At 39.2% G+C, this 24,401-nt stretch overlaps 2 protein-coding genes across 2 annotated transcripts in view; one reads left to right on the top strand and one right to left on the bottom strand.

Moving 5' to 3' along the window:
• The window catches only part of LOC110153209 (sodium-driven chloride bicarbonate exchanger-like), a 32,850-nt gene extending 17,560 nt beyond the window's left edge, over positions 1–15,290 (bottom strand). The window contains exons 1-4 of the mRNA XM_055164882.1: positions 15,173–15,290; positions 14,914–14,965; positions 12,642–12,671; positions 1,243–1,324 (exon numbers count right to left, since the gene is read on the bottom strand). Of these exons, the coding sequence (XP_055020857.1) occupies positions 1,243–1,279 (37 nt within the window). The 5' untranslated portion in view covers positions 1,280–1,324; positions 12,642–12,671; positions 14,914–14,965; positions 15,173–15,290. The remainder of the gene's footprint in view (positions 1–1,242; positions 1,325–12,641; positions 12,672–14,913; positions 14,966–15,172) is intronic.
• Positions 15,291–15,300: 10 nt separating this feature from the next.
• stk24b (serine/threonine kinase 24b (STE20 homolog, yeast)) lies at positions 15,301–24,022 on the top strand. Its single transcript, XM_020917139.2, has 11 exons — positions 15,301–16,056; positions 16,681–16,911; positions 17,041–17,097; positions 17,935–18,043; positions 18,326–18,483; positions 19,228–19,413; positions 19,495–19,643; positions 20,297–20,420; positions 20,564–20,632; positions 21,440–21,576; positions 22,197–24,022. The coding sequence occupies exons 1-11, from the start codon at positions 16,015–16,017 to the stop codon at positions 22,231–22,233; spliced, it is 1,299 nt and encodes a 432-aa protein (XP_020772798.1). The 5' UTR covers positions 15,301–16,014; the 3' UTR covers positions 22,234–24,022.
• The last annotated feature ends 379 nt before the right edge of the window (positions 24,023–24,401 follow it).

The raw sequence follows: 24,401 nt of genomic DNA, 5'->3' as shown, positions 1-24,401 counted from the left end.
GATCCTTGAGATGAAAGAACCTCTTCTCACAGTGTCACGGCACACACTGACATCTTTGTGGGCTATTTTCTGTTGCTTGGCAACAAAATATATAAGCTTACAGCCAGAGAACACATTCACCTTCAACAGAACAGTAGCTTATTCACACGGTGACACACATAATGAAATGAAGCACATATGAAGGTCGAACGGAACAGTATACACAACCATTTTTAATATGCACAAATATGTCCACAGTTTATAATGGCACAAATATTTCTCAGTCATTGTATGTTAATCATTTGGACCCACACATGAGGAACTTCAGAACCAGGCTCATGCACACGGCCTATTAAAATGAAAAGGGGCCATGAACTATGAGTGGTCTAAGTGATTGTAGAAGCTAACAGGATTTATTTTTAAATGGCAGTAGTACTCTTGTGCCCTGTGGGTCTAATCCACAAGCAGCTGATCTGAATAACTGAAACACAGGACATTCATTATAGTCTGTTCGGACTGGTGATCTGTGAAGGATCCTGTAGTTTCTCAGCCAAATGATCAGGACAAATAATATAATCCACTTGTTGTCATTCAATTGTGAAGCTCTTGGAGTACAAAGTGGTACCAGAGTATGGGATCAAATTGTGACGCAGACAGATGCTCAAAAATAAAAGACACCTGTGCTTTGAAGGACAGAAACGTACATCAGATCCACACACATTCAGCTGTCAGCATGTGGACAGGTGCTAGGACAAGTGCGGAGATTTCAAAGACTCTAAGCTCTTTGAACATGCTTCCTGTCTTTTTAATACAACATCTGAATGTGAAACAGAAATATCTTAAAGGGCCTACATTGACCTATTTTCTGATCTGTTATAATGTTGTTTCGTCATCGCAAACATACTTGGAGTTCTTCTCTCAAACAGAAAACACTATTTTTGTGGTATTTCATGTGGTAATACGGGGAGTGCTCCACTGTGTTTTTAACTCAATACACATTCATCAGTATCATTTGGATAATTTCAGCCTCATCATCTCTACTGAACCAAAGGGAAATGGTAGCTGTGAACTTGAAAACTACTGCTTCATGACATCACAAGGTGGAACAGAGCATATTGAAATGTAGACAGTAATAATAAAAGGTTACTCAAACATGTGTGAATGAAACAAAACACAACTCTGAGTATATTTTTTTTTGAGAGGGTAGCATTATAAAAGTTTTATGTAATATAAGACCTTTAAATGTCAGGTGAATCATTTTACCTTCTAGTTCTTCCTTTTCAAAGTTAGTGGTGAGCATAGACCGGGTGCCCCCACGGTCCACCACCGCCTCCTCATCGGTTCTCTGAAAAAAACAAAAAACAAAATCGTAAAGTATTCCCAAAGATTAGACATAGTCATCTGCAAATCCACTTTCAAAAGGTTATTATGTAAGTGCACACTGTCCCCTCAAGCAAACTTTGTAATATAAAGCTAATTTGCTCTGACTGTAGCTATAGCAACAGTGGCAGGAGGCGAATGCCATTTTGGGGGGGCCTCACATGAGCTAAGATGCCCCTGAATGAGTCATGTTTAATGGTAGTAGTAATGGTGTGTGTTTGTATAGGGCCTGTTAAACAACATTGTAAAATTGTGTAATAAAACATGAGGCATGATTATAAAAACATAAATGAGCACACAGTAGGGCAGACTATCAAACTGGAAAGTCTAAGAGGGTGTCTGACAATATGAAAAATGGTAGGAACAAGGCGCTCCGGAAGTGGTTCACTCTAATGGATGCTACATAGAGCTAGTCTTATTATTCAACACTAAAAATAGCACTGACCTTGAAAACCCACCGAGAGGCAATTCAACAGATATGTAGCTTGCTCTTACATTTTTAATGGGAACATATACTAGCTGGTATTCACAACCTTCTATTATTGTTTATGGAGAAAATGAATGTATATCAAAATGTTGAGCAAAGTACAAATAATAATCATTTGAATTTACAGTTATTACAGGAGCAGGTGGTAACTTCAGATTGAAAATATACTGAAAAATAGTTTTGGGGAATATTATAAAAAAAAAAAAGAATGGCAAAACATGTATATTGTTGGTTTAAGTGATATAAGTGATTTAAATGATTTAATGATTTAAAGAGGCTCTAAAATTAGAGCTGATTAAAATGAAATAGAGACCAGAAAAAGACACTTGCATTATAATCTTTCAAATTATGAAGAAATGTGAAATTGCTTCACTTCTGTGTTTTACAACAATTTTACAATTTTTTAACAATTTTACCATCCTGGTTTTGTCCTTGGTTAGACCTGGTTTAGACCTGGTTTTGTCCTGGTTTTGTCCCTATTTAGTTATGGTAACTGTCCTAATTTTTCATTCTGAAACCTGGTCTGTGTAAGTATCTTCAGTCCTGGTTTAGTAACTTATTTTTTGTGCAATACTTGAAACTCAACAAAGATATGTAGAAGCAGTTTTCAGTACATTATGTCATTTGAATATTGTCAACGGGAATATTGCAGGCTACATAATCATTTTGGCCAACATTGCAAATCCTCAAGTAAGTCCACTTTTGACCACAGTTTAGTTGTGCTGAGATTAATCAAATGGTCAAATGAAACGGTTTCCCACGGCAACGCTGGGCCATACACATGGAGAGGCATGTGAGAGACAATCCTGAGCATGGAGCAGTGCAGTGGACAGATGCTGCTCCTTGTACAACAGGCTTAGTGTATCACAACATAAACATTAGCACTCACACACAGACCAGACATGCAACCTCTGTCACACCATAATCTCAAACAGGCCTGCCACAAAGTACAATACATTGGTGAAGTAAATATAGACTATATAAAAAAATAATAATAATTTACACCAAAAATTGTCCAGCTATGCAAATAAAACATACACATGATAAATACTGATCCAAAAAAATCTGTTCCAGCTTTCATATATTGAAAGATAAGTCAATATAATAATTATTGTGACAAGCCTAGTCTCAAATACGAATCCAACATAACAGCCAGGATCAAACTGACATTTTGATCTTGTCAGTGAGCCCATAAGAACACAGCATATTGCTTTTGGTAAACTGTGGGATTTGTGCAGGGTTATGGTACTGGACAATAGGGTGTCATCTCAAGTAAATTTAGATGATGAACAATAATATTCAAACTAATTTATACTACTGACACAATAATCCTACAGCAGATTTATACCCAAGCATTCTATTCTAAAAATATAATATGATTAGAAGTTGGCTCCAATGAATAAATAAAATAATAAAACACTTAATTAGTCTGAATCTATGAGTCATAGACGTTCTCACATCTTATCGTACTGCCAAACAAAGCGCAAATAAAGATACGCACAATAAATATTGACCCCAAAAATTATTGTTCTATCTAACATACAGTAAATTGAACAATACAGTAATTAAAGCAGGCCTACTGGACATCTGGCCTTAATTCATATACCATACCTGATCATACTAAATACACATGTCTAACAGAAATTCCTCCAATATGATATTCAAATAGGGTTGGGTGATACTGAGAAAATCAGTATCTTATATATATATATATATATATATATATATATATATATATATATATATATATATATATATATATATATATATATATATATATATATATATATATATATATATATATAAACATAATTAATAACATACAGAGAATATTATGTCTATTGAACAGGAATGTGATTTAAACAAATGCCTGTATATGTCATGGTTGAGGTTCACATATCACACAAAGATTAAGGGGACCGTAAAATGAACCATAAACCCCAAAAACAAGAATGAATTTATATCTTAATTTGAAAGATTACATCAGAATTCAATAATGCTATTCAGGGTGGCACGGTAGGCGTATTCATATTGAACCGTCACGGTACAGGGGTTACGGTTCGGTACGAGCATTTTCACGTAGAATACACGGTACAAAATAAAGTTTGATTTAAAAAAATACTGAAACAAACGCGGAACAGTTCCTTCGGGACGCATTTAGCCATTTGCATCTGAAAACGTTGATTGATCTAGCTTTTCGAACTCCGCCTTCCAGTGCAACCTCTGGTTGGTAGTTTGTTTTGAGGCTCTCCGGTTGCGAGTGAGTTAATTTTGAGAATGGCGAGTGGTGGCCACACACAGGAGTTAGAAGACCCACCTGCATCATTTAAGTCAATGGTGTGTTAGAACTTAGGGTTCCCCGTGACTTATAATAGCGACGGTGAGCGGGTGGTCGACAAGACGAAGACGGTCTGTCGGCATTGTTCGACAGTTGTTGGCTATGTGAGCGGGAACACTTCAAATATGCTAACACATATCCGACGACATCACCCAGACGTCCCTATCACTGGAACAAGACCGAAAAAAAGTGTCCAGTTACTTCTCCCCACCGTATTTCATCAACTGCTAGACACGAGCACTAGTAGAGTAAAAAAAATACGGAAGCAATTGGGATTTATATTGTAGGCTTCAAGTATTTATTACATGTGCTCGAACCTCGCTACCGCGTGCCGTCCCGCAGCCACGTGAAACAAACTGTAGTCACCGGCATTTACAACAGAACAAGACAGATAGTGGAGCAGGAGTTGTCAGCTGCACATTCAATCGCTCTCACGACGGATTCGTGGACTTCTCGAGCTACCGAAAGCTTTCTTACAGTAACAGCGCATTTTATCAGCTCTGCGTGGGAGATGAGAACGGTAGTCCTGCAAACGCGCCCCTTATATGAGCAGCACACAAGCAGTCACCTTGCTGAGAAGCTAAATGAAATTGTGTCGGAGTGGAATCTAGAAAGGCCTGGGATAACCATAGCAGTGACCACTGACAATGCAAGAAACATTGTTAATGCAGTTGGTGAGGCAGGGCTAGGTCCGCACATAGCATGCTTTGCCCATACTCTCAACTTGGCCGCTAAGAAAGCACTGGAAGTCAAGCAGGTATCAAATGTACTTGCAAAAATGAGATCGACTGTCACATTTCCACCGTAGCACAACTGCTGCCTACATTTTAGAAAGCAAACAGGACATGCTTGATTTGCCAAACCACAGTCTCACCATTGATGTTGCCACATGCTGGAACTCAAGCTATGAAATGGTTGAGAGATACCTAGAGCAACAAGCCGCTATTTACTCTGCTTTGGCAGAGAGGAATGTCAGGACCAAGGACATCACAAATCTTTCAGATCAGGAGCTGTCCTATGCAGAGAACATAGTTGAAGTAATGAAGCCTTTGAAGACCATCACTGCAGTAATTACCACAGAAACATCTCCATCTATTTCAATGATCCTGCCTCTGCAAACTACAATCCTGAAATCCACAGAAAAAAAATACAGTTGATTCCCCCAGAAAAATGCCATCAGAGAAAACTTTCAAGGCCGATATGATGACCCAGACCTCCGGGATTTCTTAAATAAATGTACAGCATTGGACCCCAGATTCAAAACACTTAATCACTTGGATCCAGCTTGTCATCAGAAAGTCCATGAAGATCTCATCAGAGAAGTTCTGGACAGAGCAGAACAGGTATGCATTTAAGAAAATTTTTTTTTTTTATTATATATATATATTATATAAATATAAAATGTGATTTCATAAGAGAATAATCTGCTGTTACACCATAATTCTCACTATATTGTTGTCTTTGTCATTTCATATATTGCAGAATGATACCTTCCTGTCTGTAGAGGAGGACAGTCCATCAACTTCACAGGCCACTCCTTTGTCAGTGATGGGAGAACAGTCAGAGGTATCCTCCTCCCCACCTCCTTCAAAGAGGTCAGCAATGGCAGAAATTTTTGGCTCACTCTTCAGAACTGATCAGAGGAACCAGCCTAATTTGAAGCAGAAGCTGAAAGAAGAAGTCTGTGCATACATGGCAAAGGAATGCACCTCGATTGACTCGATTGAAAGGGTTTTTTTCACAGCAGGTGACATAGTTACTGCCACTAGGTCTGCACTTAGCTCTGACAGTGTGGACAAACTAGTTTTTTTGAAGAAAAACTTAAAACTTGAATACAGGTGTAATATGTTAAGAGGTACATAGTTTATTATTGCAAAATGCAAATGTTAAAACATTATCCTCCAATGTTGTGTTGTGATCTGTTGTATAGGTCATGTTCACTGAGCTATATGAATGCAAATGTTATGCTACCAAAGAGGCCATTTGGCAAACTGGACTGATGCACCTACCAGTATAGCTGGTCTTCTATGTGATGCTTGTTCACTTATTGTTTCAATTGTTTCAGGATGTTGCAGCTACCTCAGATTTGAACAATAAAAAACAACCTTTAAGGATAGCCTTTTTTGTTTTAGTTTTTTTAATCCTGCACTGTACCGAAAATGTACCGAACCGTAGGGTCTGAACCGAGGTACGTACCGAACCGTGACTTTTGTGTACCGTGCCACCCCTAAATGCTATACAACATATTTTCACGTAACACTTTTAAAAATATCACTACATTCACTGGTTAGTTAATGATATATCAATTCATTTTCAAAAAATGAAAACAAAAAGACTACACAGAGCCTCAGAAATAATTATGTTAACAAGTACTCCCAAATCATTGAACAGTTTTAGTCCAAAAACACATTCAATTAAATCATAATCAAATTATGATCACCAGGGCCACCAAAATCTCAAAAGAAATTCTGATTATTGTATGAATCCTCTACTCCACAGTATAATAGCTTTAAATGATGTATGCCTGTTCACATTGGCACCCTATACATTGTACAATATTATGTAATAGTCTGAACTATAATGTCCGCTTCATCTCTTTCTGTCCTAAACAAAGCTTTATCTACTAAGTATGACAGATGAGTGCGAATCTCCTGCCTGCAGGTCCCTCCGTCTATTTTTAGCATGGTTCCTCTACCTCCTGATACTGACCCCAGATCAGCTCACCAATCTGGGCTGGGATTAATCTGCCACCGTTTATGGTAGGATAAAGCCTTGTCTCTGACCGTGGGATCAGTGATGGGGGACAGGAATGACCAAATTAAAGGAGCGTTTCTCAGTTCGTGCACAGCGCTGTGGTAAAGTCTACAGGGAACTTGAGTTATGAACACGTGACCCACACTGTAGGGGAGAAGATGGACGTGGTGGAGGAGGGGTAGACATGATAGCAGACATGATGAAAATCTACACACAGAAATATGACACAAAATGATTTTAGGCTGTGTATTAAATTAATAGTTTCTGTAATTATAGCTTTGCCTTTACGGTGTTCTTGTAGTTGCCACATCATTATTACTGGTTTTCATGACACAAAATCCTGTCAGTTTCAGAATGATGAGAATCTAGGATGGCTGCCATAGCAATATCTACAAAAGGTCTATAATATTCCATAACGACACATGGCAGCTAAAAATACAATTGCTAATATGCAAATTTTGATATGCTAATTTCTGTTTTTGTTAAAGCGTTGTCAATGTATCAAGTGTCTTGTCAGTCACCAAAACAAATTATCAGGATCAACATTTACGGATTTTCCTTCTTGATAGTAAAATCACACCAATATTGCACATTCATAAAATCAATGTCTGTGCGAAGAACTGAAAATTGACCCTTGTGAGCTTTAAGCCATGTTAGAATGCTGTTAACTGTGTTTTGTTTCATTCACACTCACATTAGCAGCATTACTAGTCTGTTTGCATCCCCAAAGCTCAAAATGCTCTGTTCCCCCTTGTGATGTCATGAAGTGGTTAACAGCTTCTTTTACCTTTTGTTCAGTAGAGCTTGGCAATTCCAGGGCTGAAATCAACCAAATGATTCTTGTGAAGGTGTATGGAGTTTAAAAGCACAGCTGAACACTTCTTGTATTACAATATGACAGCATAAGGTGGAAAAAATGTTCTGTTAGAGAGAGGAACTCAGCCTAAATATCCAGGGTTTGTGTGTTTATTAAACATGTGTGAATGAAACTAAATGCAGTATGTTTTTGATAAAGAAATAACATTATAACAGAAACCAGAAAATAGTGTAATATGAGGCCTTTAAAATACATTAGTGGTACAGTTGTAGTGGCACCTGTGACAAATACATAGTATTTTAATGTGATGCAGCTACAGAGGAAAGGGTGATGAAACAGCAATGGTTAATGAGAAACAAACTGAGAAAAGAGAGAAAGACTTTATCCCAGGGCCAGAGGATGTCCTGATGTCATACAGTAGTTGCATTTGTGCACATTGCTCCATGACCTTCACCAGGGGAGAGTTATCATTAGCCACATCTCTTTTAACATTCAGAGCATGTTACACTGGCTATACACTGTGTAAGAGTCTGGTTTTAAAGGTCCTATCTTATGCAAAATTGATTCTTGTGAACTTTAAGTCATGTTAGAATGTTGTTACCTCTTCAAAAACATACCTGGAGTTTAGTTTCATTCACACATGTTTGAATAATCATGCATTAATAGTCAGTCTACATCTCCAAAGATCAAAATGCTCTCTTCCACCTTGTGATGTCGTGTAGTGGTAGTTTTCAAGTTAATAGCTACCTTTTACATTTTATTTTGTAGAGAATGGCAATTCCAGTGCTGAAATTATGCAAATGATTCCAGTGAAGGTGTATGAAGTTTTAAAAAGACAGTGGAGCACTTCCTCCAGTACAATTTTACATCACGAGGTGAAAAGAGTGTTTTTTGTTTGAGAGAAGAACTCATCTTATATAGGGGTTGTGTGCTAAACGTGTGACTGAAACAAAACACAACTCCAGGTACGTTTGTGATGAGGAAACAACATTATAACATACTAGATTAGAAAACAGCGTAACATGGGCCCTTTAATAGTCAACACAATCACATTTTTCAATCACTAAAAGGACACTCTGGGAACCTAACTCAAACATGATCCAAAGCCCCTTCACACCTGATCTCACACGTGCTAAGCAATGTAGCACTCCCCCTAATGAGTTCCATGTTTGTCAATGCATTCACACGATTCCAGCACTGAAAGAAGCTACAGCTACATTGTCCAGAGGTGAGAAGCAAAGGGAGCTCTGTCTCACATGTTTAGAGCATATACATGGTGCTTGATGCTTATTTGTCTTGACTTTGGCTCTGGCGTGAAAGTTGGATGTGAAAACTGCAAGACTGACATGTAAAGGAGTTGACAGCACAGTCAGGGGGCACGCACAACACAGCAACGGAATTTAACAAGAATTATAAGAAATATAACTGATCAATATTCATTGAGTACTGTTTCATCAGATTATACCTTGGGTAATTCAGAAGTTCAATACGATTTAAAAACAATGACATAATGAATACAATAACATTATAATTTAGTTAGGGTGTGTATTATATAGCAATTCTGTATTAAATATGATTCTATAAAAGGTGAGACTGTCATATACTGTTTTATACACTATATTAACATAGTCACTGTTTCAGCACATCCTGAATAAAAATGTTGTGACTACAAAGGAGCAGGTACAGTGTAATTAGTCAACGTGGCATGATGTAAAGATCAGTTTATAATTTACAATACTGTCATGTTTTGAAACTATATTAAAACTAAATACTTATACTGCAAATGTGTGTTTTCCAGAATATGTCTAGTTTAGCTAAAATAACATTAAGTATACATGAAAATACATGAGTTGTGAGTTTGATCTAACTGCGCTATGGGCCAGCCTCAGCATGTGACCTGGTTTCTCTGTTCTACATTGAAATCTCCCGAGCCCTCTGCACCATCAGGAAGATAAATGTGGAGGACAACCTGAGGTCTGTGTTAGAAATAGCCTTCTATAGGAACATTAACGTTACTACCTCTATACCATTTAAACCAGCATTTACCTGTAATTATTTACTTAGCTTCGGTAACTGAATACATTTAGAGAGTGGATATAGTGCATACAGTAGAAGCTAATAACATAGCATGTGTTAAAAGGGGGGCTTGACAGTCAGAGGATTTTAAGCTCATTGACTAGCACCTTGTGTTGTCATGGCTTTCATGCCTATAGAGGATCATGGCATGGTTACCATGCTGGCAGTATAATCAACAATAACAGCAACACTGAAAAGAATATGCAAAGCACACAAAGAATAACTAAGTAATATAATAAAGTCATCGCTAACATAACATGGATAGCAATAACAAACCACTTGAAAAGTGAAAATAACTCTAAAACTGTATGATCCACAGTTTGTCAGAGATGATGCACACAAATAAACAAAGGTAGTGACTTGAGTCCACACATCCCTTAGGATCACTGGGGTCAGGACAGCAGCTATAAGCTTCTATTGCCTCAGAATGACAGTCCCATCTGTCAGGGCTGCTCTGTGGGACCTTTGGTGTGCACATCAGCACAAGCAGCTCTGCCTCACCCCACATCCTATTCCTTACACATGCAATATCATATACTGTATGACGCTTTTAAGGCAAATGTCAATTTAAATAAAATAATTATAATAATGAAATCAAATAACAAAATCAGTCTATAACGCAAACTAGTAAATGATCAAATAGATCACCCACCTGATAAACAAATCCTGTAGTGTGGTCCACTGTAAGCATAGTGGCTAATGGAGGCTGCTAACTCCTCTTGTGCTGGCAGCAGAAGTAAGATGAGAGCAAAGGCTCAGGGCCCTAGCCCTACTGAGACTCCCACACCTCCTGTGAGGCTGTGAGTCAGGGAAAATAAAGAGGTCTGACGGCTTATAACCTCCGTTCCTCAGCTCTTCTGTCTCCCTGAGCTTCCCATGCTGGAATACGGCAACAAGCTCACTCCCACCGCTCCATGAACAGACCAGCTAAAGCAGGAGCGCTGTCTCACAGCCGCTTTCATCCAGGGTAGCATCCAATGTTTCTGACAAGCGTCCATCCGCCAATCCCCCCAGAGAGATTAGCGCTGTGACATCACTGATGCTGCTGTGCACAGTTCTGCTGAGCCTCCAGCCCTTTAGCTTTGTTATCTAAGAGTAGCCAATGGCTGAAGCCAGCCAAACCACAACATCCTAAGGCTAAACTATAGATACAAGCTCCAGCATCTTCTGCTCTGTAGTGCTCCCCACACCTGAGGTAGAAGAGCACAGAGCTGGTGCAGAGGCTACAGAGGGTGTGCGCATGCGAAAGTCACCTGGAGCATCCTGACCGTAGTGCAGTGTCAGCACAACGTGAGCCAGATACAATATGGGAGGAAAAACACTATCAATGGGCTACAATCTCCACGGTAACAGATAACCTCAAAGATGAATTATTTATTTATAATGAGATAAACAATGAAACCATAACATTTCTCTGTGGCTTATTTTGAATGTAACTGGCACCTCAGACTCTTCCTCCTTGTGTCCTCTTTACTCGCTTTGGCTATAATTAAAAGCTGAATCAAGCACACTGCAGCCCTCCTCATGGTGGTTCCTGTCTGTTTGTCTGTTTCAGTGGATCACCAGGACGGACAAAGACGTCACCCTGGTCAAAGAACATGGTGCTGAAAAGAACAAACCGGAGACTCCTGCAGACACCCATCTGCTCTCACTGTCCTCCCCATCACGAGACATCAAGAGCACAGCATGGCAGCTTGAATAACTAATGCACCATACTCACAGGATTCTAATGATGAAGAGCCATTGTGATGATCATTCCATTGTAATAAGTCCTTTGGCAATGAGTACAATACAGCAGTAGTGGAATGTAACAAAGCAAAGTACTGTACTTAAGTAAAAATATTATTTGTCTGTACTTTACTTAAGTAGATTTTACAGTGGATAAATTTTACTTTTACTTCAATACATTAGAGAGCAGTTATCTGTACTTTCTATTCCACTGCATTTTTGAACTGTCACTGAAATATACTTGTTATTATTGTCTGAGACCTGCAGAAAAGTCTCAGGGTTTTGCCTTGAATCCAGGTAAAAAAGGGGAAAACCTATTGACTGAATTTTTTTCTGTACCAATATTTAACAAAACCACCTCATTAACACATTTCAAGCTTTAATACTTTTATTTAAGTAGATTTTTTTTCATGGGATACTTTTACTTGAGTATTTTTTGCTCCAGTAGCTGTACTTTTGACAAAAAACAAGAAACAAACAAAAAACAAAACTAAGTATTTCTTCCATCACTGGATACTGAGGAATGTACAACACAGCAACAAACTTTTGAATGGTTTAGTTACACTTTCTATTTTTGCTACCTATTTAGAATTTATTATTACAATTTATATTTTTTGTCTTTATTCTAATATATTGTGTGATGTGTGAGCTACTGTGTCCATGTAATTTCCCTTTTGATAAAGTCTGTCTAAGTCTAAGTCTAAATCTTATTTTATTAAATTTAATGACCTAACAGAGTGGGCATGTAATGATTGACCGTAATGTTTCATACATGCAGCTAATTACAATTAAAAAGGTCAAAAATACAGATATTCACAACAGTTGAATATCCTTCCAATTAGTTTAACATCAGGTCAAAATAATTAGTTTTGTTATAGTTGGAGCTTTCCTAAAGGGTCTTACTAAAAATTAAATGTGAATTCATGTTTAGTCAAGTTGTTCACATAAAGTTAAAATGCTTCTCAAGAACTTTCTTCTCTTTGGGTCACTATTGGATCAGCTTGATTTATGAAAAAAAAAAAAAAAGTATGCGCCATGATCTCTGTGTTCTATGCAGTAGATGAGAGGAAATCTGCACTTACCACATCTTTACTTTCTTGTGAACTTTGCTCCTGTAGAAAAACATCAAAATGTCAAAACAGGTCCAGAGATAGACACAAGCACATCTAATAAATGGGATCAGGCAGTAATAGTGCTGTGTTTGGGTACATTAGACAGTGTTACATTCTCTCTTCTATGACCTTGGGAACAGAATTGAGGACATAAATATATATTATGATTGAAGGATGCCAGTTTTACACCATAACTGCGGCTCACATACCCATGCACATCAGGGTGAAACCATGACAACGCATTAGTTTGCTGCGTAGGCGAGAGACAGGGCTAAGAGCAATGAGCTACAATGACAAGGAAGCAACTCTACTGCATTGACACTGCAGGCAGAGGAAGGCTCACATCCCACAGCACATCATCGTGTATGATGTGAGTCCTCATCTAACACATCCACAAATAGCACAAACAGCCTCAATATTGATTTGCATCTAGAGCAATCATGGCTCTGCATGAGCCAGTGTTTGCTCTGTGTGCGTTTGCATTGACAACACACGGCAGGGCTGGACTTTCTCCTTTCCCTCCCTCACCGTCTCACCTGAATGCTAATGAGGAGCTGACCGCAGAACACTGTACACGGCCTGCTGCGAGCTGTTCTACAGTGGCTGCACATTAGAACTGTGTCATTATAAGAGGAACATTTCCTGACAGGACTCTGTGCATAATAGCCTGGGTGAAGATGATGATGCTATGAGTGAACTTCAAATTCCTACATGACCTGGAAATCAGAGACTTCATTTAGTTAATAAGTGTTAATTAAAAGACTGTAATTATTAAGTAAATATACTTCAATAATGGCTGCTTCTCTCTGGCTCAGAGAAGAAATATTTAAGTAGTCTACTGTACCCAGCTGTAAGCAACAAGCATCTTTTATTCACTGGAAGCCACTTGTTTGCGGGAAAATATAGACTATAGGATAGATATAGTCTACTATACAAAAAAGGTCTATAGAAACAGGTCTTAAAGGTATGGAACTACATTTCATTACTCTGTACTGCCGTGTTCACCTCCTATATGAATGCGCGAATATCTCTGCGTCGTTTCTGTCTAATGACAATGACAAATCTGCCAATGTACACGCCAGGTACAGTCTTGGATGAATGACTGGAAAGACATATGATTAGGCCTATAGAAGATAAAGGCATATCGAAAATATGAATGACTGAATGTTTCGTGGTGAATTTAATTGACATCTAAACCTAATAGACGCGCTATGGTACCCTACAAGGCTAACTGTCTTAGAAACGCCGAACGGGGCTCGTCTTCACGTTTTACAGGACAAGGTGGTTGGATACCTTACCATTGGCAGCAACGGCTCCATTTGAGCTCCCTGGTCCGTGAGGTCCATCTTTTGTTCACGGCTTTAAAATAGACAGGTCGTGATGCGCAGCCCTTCTTCTGACAATGGTTGGTTAAAAACAAAGAGAGTCTTTGAGTGGCGTGTATTCCTCAAGCTGACCGGCCGGGGTTTGTCAAATGGATGTGGCAAAGCATCCCCGTCCTGCCCTACATAATTTACGCGTGGAGGAGGGAGCTTCCCACTACACGAGATAGAGGCTGCCGCTGCGAGGAGGCGCACTCCGTCTCCGAGATGCAAGTGGCACCGCACAAAGATGAAATGTACGTTTAGGACACTCGGTTTAACACGATGAAGCATGAACATGAAGCAGGCTACAGTAAGGGCGAAGTCTTGGGCAGAGATGGCGTCTGGATACCACCTCAGGGCAATATTCTAATATGATATATCTGTAGAAAAGCTGAACACTTCTTCACATATTCATAGATATCACTGGGTTATTTTGAGGTATGAACTCAACTATCTAACAATTGGGTCGAGGCATACAGCCCTGATTAGCCTATCTAGAATGTATTTTAGTAGGACTTATTTGGGATTAAAGGCATTATAGTAGCCATCGTAACTCGAGACCAAATAGTTTTAAATGCGACAAACCTAAGAAAAATATAGAGCACACATCAGCCTACCACCAGAAGTCTAACCTACGACTAGAAGCCTACCCTGGATTGGAGGACGCCGCATTTCTTGGGCTAATAGAAATTATTTGGGCCTATACAATTGCGCCCTCTGCTGTGTAAAACAGGGAACTACAATAAGCGAGCGCATGGGTTGATCTGCGATCCACCTAATTACAGGCCCCATATGAGCCAACAATATAGTTATTGTTCCAGTAAAAAATATAAAATCAGTTCATCGGCTGTAACAAGAAACATTTTAAAAGCCCTTACCTTATGGTCTGACCGCAGTCACAGGACATCACATCTGCAACGTCTCTGTTTCCTGAGCGCACAACAAGCACAAGTGAATGTTTAGGGTTTGGTCCATTACTGTTCAATAATCATGTCAGTAGTTGAGCAACTTTAATTTAAATTGTAACAAACTGTACAGAGTTATGAGCAAACTTGTACGTTTCCTAAACTTATTTTAACATGCTTGGGGTTACTGACTTCAAAATAAAATAAAATAAAGGCAGTATCTCTGGTTCACCTGACCACTGCATCTCTGCCCCATGTTTGCAGACGTTGGTCGGGATCATAGGGTCCTGGATGTTGCCTGGATCTGGGATGTTATTGATCAGATCCGGGTCCGCCCAGCAGCAGGCGTCACGGCCCCGACAAGATGGCCGAGAGTACGGGACGAAAGTGAGGGAGGAAACAAAAACAGAGGCGAGCTGTCCGCGCTGCTGATGTGTGACCTGTAGAGCTCCAGAGTACACGGTACTGCAGAGATACGAGCCTGGGTGGAGCGGTCCGGAGACGGATTTTGTGACGGACATTCGCGTTATGCCGACAGCCTGTGCTCAGAGGCAGCCCGCTGACAGAGCATTTGTCAGGTCGTCTGTGGTGGCTAGCTAACGAGCTAACCATGTTAGCTAGCTGACAACACTGCTGGGAGTTTAATCGTTTTCAGAGAGTGACAGCAGGACTGAGAAGACATATAGGGCTGTTGACGCACCCTATGACTTACATGCGGTGTTAGTTGTTGAGGCATCACTCTTTTATGCTGGAAATTGGAGTGAACCTAATGCTAGTAAATGGTTACCTCCTCGGTTAGCAAGCTAACATTGCGGATTTCTCCGAATTAGCCATAGCAGACCGCTATGAGCTTGGTCAGCTGTTAAAGGCTCCTTGAAGTTGCTTGAAAGAGCATAGCAGGCTTCGACAAGAGGAACTGGGTTTGAAAAGTCTGCACAACCTAACCAGAAGCAACAGCAGCGGACTGTTTCTCGGACATCAAAGTTTTTGATCACTTATAAACGACCGAGCTGTGTTTACCGACACCGACTGAAGCGTCTGCGAGACCCGCGGTGTGGCGCAGGGAGCATCACCATGGCCCACTCTCCAGTGCAGGGCCACCTGCCCGGGATGCAGGTGAGTCTGCTGTGTGCACGGGAGCAAGCCCCTGGTGAGAGGGTACAGGGCCTGGCACTCTCACTTTCACAACTGTGTCCATTATTTATATTCAGAAAATTAATAAACATGATTGATACTGTAAGTATATTCTTTACTGTGCACTGCTCTGAGAGCAAAATATCAGTCAGTCATCTATGCAGGGTTGCAGAAGAATCACCTCACACACAAACTTCTGTCTTAAGGACACTGCCCATGGGGAATGAATCTTGTTATTGGAGAGATATGAATATGTGCTATTTTACACAGTAGTGGACACATGCATACCTCCATTTGTGATAAGATGTGGGACTATATACTTCTAAACTTATCATAAACACTGGTGCTTGCTGCTTCTTAAACAATATTGTTAATTCTACATTAAGACCTTAATATGTACTATGCTCTCTCTGAACTGTTCTGCTCATTATATGGTAGTTGGTGTTGTGGGTTCATGTACACTTGTGAACAGTGATGCAGGCATTCTTTCTCCTTTCTGATGTTGCCAGTACTGAATTAATGTGACTGCTGCTGTTGTTGCTCATTTGCTCCCTGCCCTTCAGATCTTATTTCTTCTCACAAACTCCATTTCCCTGCCTTTACCAGAACACTAAAGTGGACCCAGAGGAGCTGTTTACCAAGCTGGAGCGCATAGGCAAGGGCTCGTTTGGCGAAGTGTTCAAAGGCATCGACAATCGCACGCAGAAGGTTGTGGCCATCAAAATCATAGACCTGGAAGAGGCAGAGGATGAGATTGAAGACATCCAGCAGGAGATCACTGTGCTCAGCCAGTGTGACAGCCCATTCATCACCAAGTATTACGGCTCATATCTCAAGGTGTGTTACTGATGGAGATAGGCTCAGTCAATGTTGCAATATAAAAGAGCTGATTGTGTTCAATACACTTACTTAAATTCCATAGATTTCTCTGCTTTAAGAGTTGCTCTTTCTGTCCAATCTGCGCAGGACACAAAGCTATGGATCATCATGGAATACTTGGGAGGAGGCTCAGCATTAGATTTGGTAAGTTCCACCACCTTAATACACCTTAATACCGCCTTAATAAACAATTGCCTGTCTAGTATCAATGGAACGTAATTACACAAGATTTCATGTTGAAAACAATTTTGTGATTTATTTTTTATAGTACTAGACCACAAGCAATACATTACAGCTACAGCTTACTATAGAGATCACTGCTATAATTAAGGTTTATTAGGGCTGCACACAAACTCTTTTAATTAAAATGAAAGCTTTTGTAGCAAATGTACACACATGTATTCAAATGTATCTTATGAAGCTGATATAGCTTTGGACTATGATAATATTTAAACATAGACTTGTTTTCAGTACATGCTGTTTTGCTGTGATTAGATACCGTTTTGTCAATATCTGTATAAAACCATAAAACCAAGTGTGATATATTGCTAAGTAACTAAATATTGCTGATAAACAATAATATTGAAACTAATTTGTGCCGTTGACACAATAACCCAAGAGCAGATTTAAATCACAAACACTATTCTAAATGTACAATGTTGTTAAAAACTCATGAGCTGCAATAAATAAATAGCAGAGTGAAACACTTTAGTAATTAGTGTGCATCTGTAATGAGTCATAGATGTTATTAATTTAACCTTTTACAGCTTAAATCTTATCATATTGCCAAAAAATATTTTTTTAAAAAATTAATCAAACTGGTGCAAAGAAAATGTGCACACAATAAACAGTGACCCTAAAAACATTGTTCCAGCTTTTATTTATTGAAGTAGATATAATAATTATTGTAACAGACTTAGTTCTAGCCAAATAGGGACCTAATTCTCTGCTCATCTGGATGATTTTCTGTTTTGTATTTAGATGGAACCAGGGCCCCTAGATGAGATCCAGATTGCAACCATCTTGAGAGAGATCCTGAAGGGCCTGGAATATTTGCACTCAGAGAAGAAGATCCACAGAGATATTAAAGGTGCAAGACTCTTCACCATGTAGCTGCCAGGGGACAATGTTATCCCAGAACACAAATATCAAATACCACCTTAATGGTATTGATTCCGACTTGCTTCCATTCATTTGGGAGTTTGTAAATCTCCAAGGTGGCGGTGCATTGGCTTACTAAGAGCTCTTTGACAGCTATCAGCGAATAAATTGGCCATGCAGATAAATTACTTGGACAGAATGTGGAGTAGTTTGAGAGACAATGCATTGTGCGGAGGCAGCCATATTGATCTGTGTCTTTTTGTTTCCACAGCGGCCAACGTGCTGCTGTCTGAGCAGGGAGAGGTGAAGCTGGCGGACTTTGGCGTGGCGGGGCAGCTCACAGACACCCAGATCAAACGCAACACTTTTGTCGGCACACCGTTCTGGATGGCACCAGAGGTCATCAAGCAGTCAGCATATGACTCTAAGGTAACAGCAGTGTGAGAAGTCTGTACAGTATACCAGTTATTTACATAAATTTCATAGTACTCTGAAAATTGTTAGTTAGCTATAAATATATCTTTTGTCATCTTGTATGAATTGTGTGGGTTATGTGGCTGGCCTTGGCCAAGCAGGGGACTCAGGATGGGAAGTAGCATTAGGTACAGTCCTGCATGGAGCAGTGAATCAGGACCAGGCAGGAGAGTAGTCCACCAGTCAAATGAAATGACTCACACAGCCAGGGTTGCTTGAAGGAGACATGAGCAACAGACAAGACTTAATACAAAATATATTACAAGGGGAATGATCTAAGGGTGGGGGCCGTAACATCTTCAAGTGCATTATCTTATCTAGTATCTTGTCTTTTAATACACATTGTTGCTTTAATAAATTAATACAAATGTCTACATGTGTACATCATGTAGCCTGTAACACAGTATGGCATTAACCTGTCAATTTTCAGGAAGATAACCATCAGGCCAAGTTATAGGTCAGATCATTGGGCAGGTGATCCCATTTACAGTAAGAATGCATGTTTTTGGAAGCAATTTTGAGCAATTAAAACACTTGTAACTGAATAAATGCAAGATAGATCAGTTTAATGCCATACTGGGCCATGTTTACATAAAAACAAGACTTTTGCAATGCACTGAATAATGCAAATCTAATTCATATAAGGGAAAGATCCTGCATGTATTCTTATGTATTACTGTGTGGTTGTGTGCTTTACAGGCTGACATCTGGTCTCTGGGCATCACAGCCATTGAACTGGCGAAAGGTGAGCCTCCGCACTCAGAACTGCACCCCATGAAGGTTTTATTCCTTATTCCAAAGAACAACCCGCCCACACTGGAGGGCAACTACAGCAAACCGCTCAAGGAGTTTGTCGAGGCTTGTCTCAACAAAGAGCCCAGTTTTGTGAGTACTTCTTGTTGGCGTTACTATTGAACTGACAGATTTTTGGAGGGATTTTAACTTTTCTTTTTTTATATGCTCCAGAGGCCAACTGCCAAAGAGCTGCTGAAGCATAAGCTGATTGTGCGCCACGCGAAAAAGACCTCATACTTGATCGAGCTGGTGGACAAGTACAAGAGGTGGAAGGCAGAGCAGGCCAGAGCCAATGAGTCCAGTTCAGATGAATCAGACTCGTAAGTATATTCTGTACACGTTACTTTACATTGCTCTTAATACATTGTTACGTATTCACCACTGCTATGTTACATTCACACATGTTTGAGTAACCCTTTATTATTAGCTTGTTTACATCTCCAAAACTCAAAATGCCCTGTTCCACCTTGTGATGTCATGTAGTGGGAGTTTTCAAGTTAGCAGCTACCTTTTACCTTTTGTTTAGTAGAGATTGGCAATTCCAGGTCTAAAATTATTGAAATGATTATAGTGAAGGTATGAGGAGTTTAAAAACAAACACAGTGAATCCCTTCCTATATTACAGCATGATATCACAAGGTAGAACAGAGTGTTTTTTGTCTGAGAGAAGAACCAGTTATGTGGTGTTTGTCTGTTAAATGTGCAAATGAAACAAAACATAACTCCAGGTATGTTTGTGATGAGGAAACAACATTATAACATAGATCAGAAAGTAGCACAATATGGGTCCTTTAAGTATAATGTTATACACAGTGTAAAAATTTCTATTCAACATGCTATTACATTGTACTTAATTGCTAGAAAATGTACAATACTGAAAGTATATATTATTTTGTACAGTGTGTATACATGACTTCATCTTAATCTTCATCTCCTAATATAACTAAGCAGCTTTCTCCTTTCGTTCAATCAGAGAACAGGATGGACAGGCGTCAGGTGGGAACGATTTCGGCAGCGATGACTGGATCTTCACCATCAGAGAGAAGGACCCCAAGAAGCTGCAGAACGGAGAGGGGCAGTCTGGAGCAACAGACAAGGTACAAGAAAATCTGAAATATAACTATATTTTTAAAAGTATGCCATGCGGGAGTTGTGTCATATGGGGTGGGAGTTAGTAATGTTCTGATTAAAGACTTGCCCCTCAAGCAAGCTCTAATAATTGTTTCTATTTTCTCCACAGACAAAAGACATTCCAAAGAGGCCTTATTCACAGAGCCTGACCACTGTCATCTCTCCTGCATTAGCTGAGGTATTATTACTACACATTCTGATGCCTATTATGGTTACAGAAATGTATTCAGGATGGGTTAATTTGTGGTTAATTTTGCAACCATCAATATGTAAGCAGCTTTCAGAAGCTTGAGGGCATACATTGTATTGTACAACAATATTAAAGATATTGTTAAAAGGTTCATATCTGAAAATTTAGAAGAAAATTAGCAATGCATGTTATGACAGATGCCCACCACTATTGTGACTGTGGTTTGTGGAATGGGGGGGCGTGCTTCCGACACTATCGACTCCAACTGCAGTTCACTTTGTACTGAAAAAACGTCGCCTCTCTTTCTGTAACTGCTGGTGTCAGGCTCATCATTTTGGTCTTTGGTTTGTATTAACCCTCTCTACATGATTTGTGGTGTTATTATTTTGCTATTTTGTCCATAAATAAATATCTATTCCTAATATGGAATTCTGCTCCAAAGTTGCCCAATACCGGCAGGCCTTGGTGAGCTTCATTTGACTGGAGCTGAACACTATGGGTGACGTTAAACTCCCTTAGTCCACTTCTTTGTACAATCTATGGGGGCAACAGACAGATTTCCAATTTGATTACGTTGTACTTTAACATGAAATATTCAAAAGATAAATGAACAAATGTTTAATTTTTATTAGTGACTAGACCCAAGAACTCACAATATTACAAACACCATCTCCATTTTAACAATATTCATTTTAGCTGCCCCCCATCTGTGTTAAATAACACTGGCCTATAGAATGTGGTGATGTCATCTGAAACAAAGCAATTTGTGTATAACCCCTCCTCTTGTGTGTGTAGCTGAAGGCGCGACAGGAGCAAGTGAATGGTAACCCCATGGTCCTGGATGAGCTGCGGGAGGCCATCTTACTAGCAGAGGAGGCTTATCCCGGCATCTCAGATTCACTCGTGGCGCACATGGTCCACCGACTTCAGAGGTACATTTTAAGTCCCCACACTTCCAGCTACCCACCTTGATTAAAATAAGTAGGCCTGACAAATATGAGATGGTTGATAAAAATATTGTTATTGTTTTATTGTGTTTTTCTCCATGGAGATGTTATTGCTTTGACTGGAATGGTTTGCAGTATGTATTAAAGGTTTCTAACTTTCTGGAGACCATACTAGACCAAGTTGCAGGTCAGATTTGTGGAGAAGAAACCTCGCTCACAGTCAGAATGCCGGTTTTTCTAGGTATTTTTGAGTTATAAAATGGCATGTAATTGAATAAATGTAAAGTAGAGCAGTTTAATGTCATACTGTGAAACATTCCAGACACCACAATAACATGTCTATAGAAACAAGCACGTTACAGACCCGCAACCAAAAAGTTACTTTTTACATAAATAAAGTCAGTGTATACTTACAGTTTAGATTAATATGAAACTATTAAAACATTCTGTAATCACATTTACTCATGGTTGGTTCTTGGTTAAAAATCTTCAACTACATCACCATTAGCTGTATGCTAAAATTAAAAACATATTTACATTATAATGCAGTATATCATGTGAAAAATGAAGCTATAATATAATTTTTTCATGTCCATTTCTTGCAGTTATTCGACAAGCAGGACGTCTTCCTCCTCTACCTAGTGATCGCTTGGCTACCACAGACCAGCTTCTTTCCCCAAGCGCAACCCTTCACACAGCGGCCACGTTTGCCAGCAGGGGTCACTCTAAACCAGCTGAACACAATTGACCACCTGCTTTTGAGAAAGGGTCAACCAAGCTTGTAAAAAAAAAAGATACCGAACTCCAGACACTTCTTAGCAGTGCACTGAGAAACTCTTGGAAGGAGCTTTTTGTAGTTTTTAGACGGCGGAGCAACTCGGGACGCTTGTAGGCTTTGTCGGACTTTGTAAATGCTCCACTTGCAAGACAAAACTCAAGAGCGCCTGAAATTTTCTCGACAAAGAGCTGAAAATTCTCCCCTAATTCAAGACAAGATTCCTCCACTCCTCCTCCGCTGAATGCAGGCGTCATCCCCATAGGAAAGCATGATGAGTTGTGCAAATGGGTGCGAGTGTGCTTGCGTGTGTGCTCTCCGACTCCCCCTAGAGGCAAAAAAAGAGCATTCTTATTGAAACCTCAGGTAAAGTGCTTTAAGTGGAGAGGAGGGGTCGCCATGCTGTACCTGTACATGATTACAAGTAGTTTTTGTTTTGTTGCGGGGGGAAAAACAAATCACTGTGTACAAAATGGTCATGTGCATTTTGTAGATACTGATCATGTTTCAAAAGTAGATATTTAAAAATTTCAAGAACTCCAACAGAAAGAAACAGAAAATGCCTTGCCTTTTAAGATCTTCACATCTTTATTTTTGGCATTTCTTTTCATTTCACGTTTAATTATGTCTGTATTTGTATTTCCGTTCAGTATTTCAGTGGTTCAGAAGCTGATCCAATTTAACATTTCAGTCTCCTGCTGAGCAACAAAACGCACTGTTCAGGAGATATGACGATCTTTTGTGTAGGCAGAGGGAGACTTTATTTGTGCTGTTACCGTGTAGGCAGTTTTCAATTGTGTAGATGTTGTCAGAGGAGGTCAGCAGTGTTTCTGAAATGACTTTGAAAGTGTCTACGATTGACATTTAAATTCTCATTAGGACAAATTATAATGAATGCCGCCAAGGACAAAAAGGCCTCTATGGCTGACTGAATGCTGATCGCGAAGTATTCTCCTTGCTTGTTATTTTTCCTTAGCATTATTTAGAAAGTAATGTGGAGGTGAGAACATGTGGCAAGGACCATAACAGGAAATACGACATCAGGCCAAAAAACTTGCCAAGTCCAGACGCCATTTTGATTTTTCTCTAAACATTTCCTGTCTCACTTCCACACGATGCTAGGAGTGCCATGTCCTCTTTTATCTCTCACCAGACGTTTGTAGTATGATTTGCACCTTTTTCTAATTTCAGATCCTGTTTTTTGCACTTTGAAAGTGTGTGAAGTATTTTAAAAAATCTGTATTAGGAAAAACAAATGAAAAAGTCGCTAATAGCCATGTTTTACTATATATGTTTACTTAAGAGTTCCAGAATTTACTACTGTGCTAATGCAGCAATAATGTTGAGGAGTTGCTTCAAGACGCACTTGTCAACACAGGGATTGAAAGAAATATCTGATATTTTTATAACTGCAAAGAGTAAGTATGGATTATGGAATGCTTTATGGATATGGGCAAAAATATCTATACCTTACAGAAAACATATGCTACGGAAATGACTACGAAATCTGTACATTTGGTCTCCTTTATTATAGCGGACAGTTTATAGTACTGTATATAATCTTTGCTTGTGTCATCTGAGAATTCCCAAGTTTAAATGTAAGCTCCTTGTAAGCTTTCAAAGTGACATGAGAAATAAAGATCTAATGCTAACTAAGCAGCTTACTGCTCCTTTACTCTACATAGATACACAATTAGACATAAACTGGTTACTTGGCAAGCTTTTATTTTTAAGTGCAACATAGGTGTGGTCTATTACCTTGTGTACACAGTGTGTTACTGGCAACTACAAATGCAATTATTTTTATGGCCAACTTTGTCAAGTCAGCCTTGTCCTAGACCAAGGTACAATGTCCAGAGTAGCTGCAACTTTTATATAGCATATAAAACTCTAATATTTTACAGTTATTTTACAATACATACATTTAAAACAACTTTAAAGTAAAACTACTCAAATGTAATTGGAATAACCTCAAAATGGTTCACAGCTATTATCTAATACTGATATCAATTTTAAGTCGATCCAGCACTCGCTC

This window comes from Boleophthalmus pectinirostris, unplaced genomic scaffold (assembly GCF_026225935.1).
Source record: "Boleophthalmus pectinirostris isolate CB_2022bp ecotype Guang Dong unplaced genomic scaffold, ASM2622593v1 HiC_scaffold_11, whole genome shotgun sequence".
In the NCBI taxonomy this organism is placed as follows: Eukaryota; Metazoa; Chordata; class Actinopteri; order Gobiiformes; family Gobiidae; genus Boleophthalmus; species Boleophthalmus pectinirostris.
This window is presented reverse-complemented; position numbering and strand designations above follow the sequence as displayed.

Coding starts and splice junctions, on each gene's coding strand:
- stk24b (XM_020917139.2), top strand. CDS start 16,015: ATGGCCCACTCTCCAGTGCAGGGCCACCTGCCCGGGATGCAG. Junction 19,644..20,296: donor AGTTCAGATGAATCAGACTC/GTAAGTATATTC, acceptor TCGTTCAATCAG/AGAACAGGATGGACAGGCGT. Junction 20,421..20,563: donor AGTCTGGAGCAACAGACAAG/GTACAAGAAAAT, acceptor TTTTCTCCACAG/ACAAAAGACATTCCAAAGAG.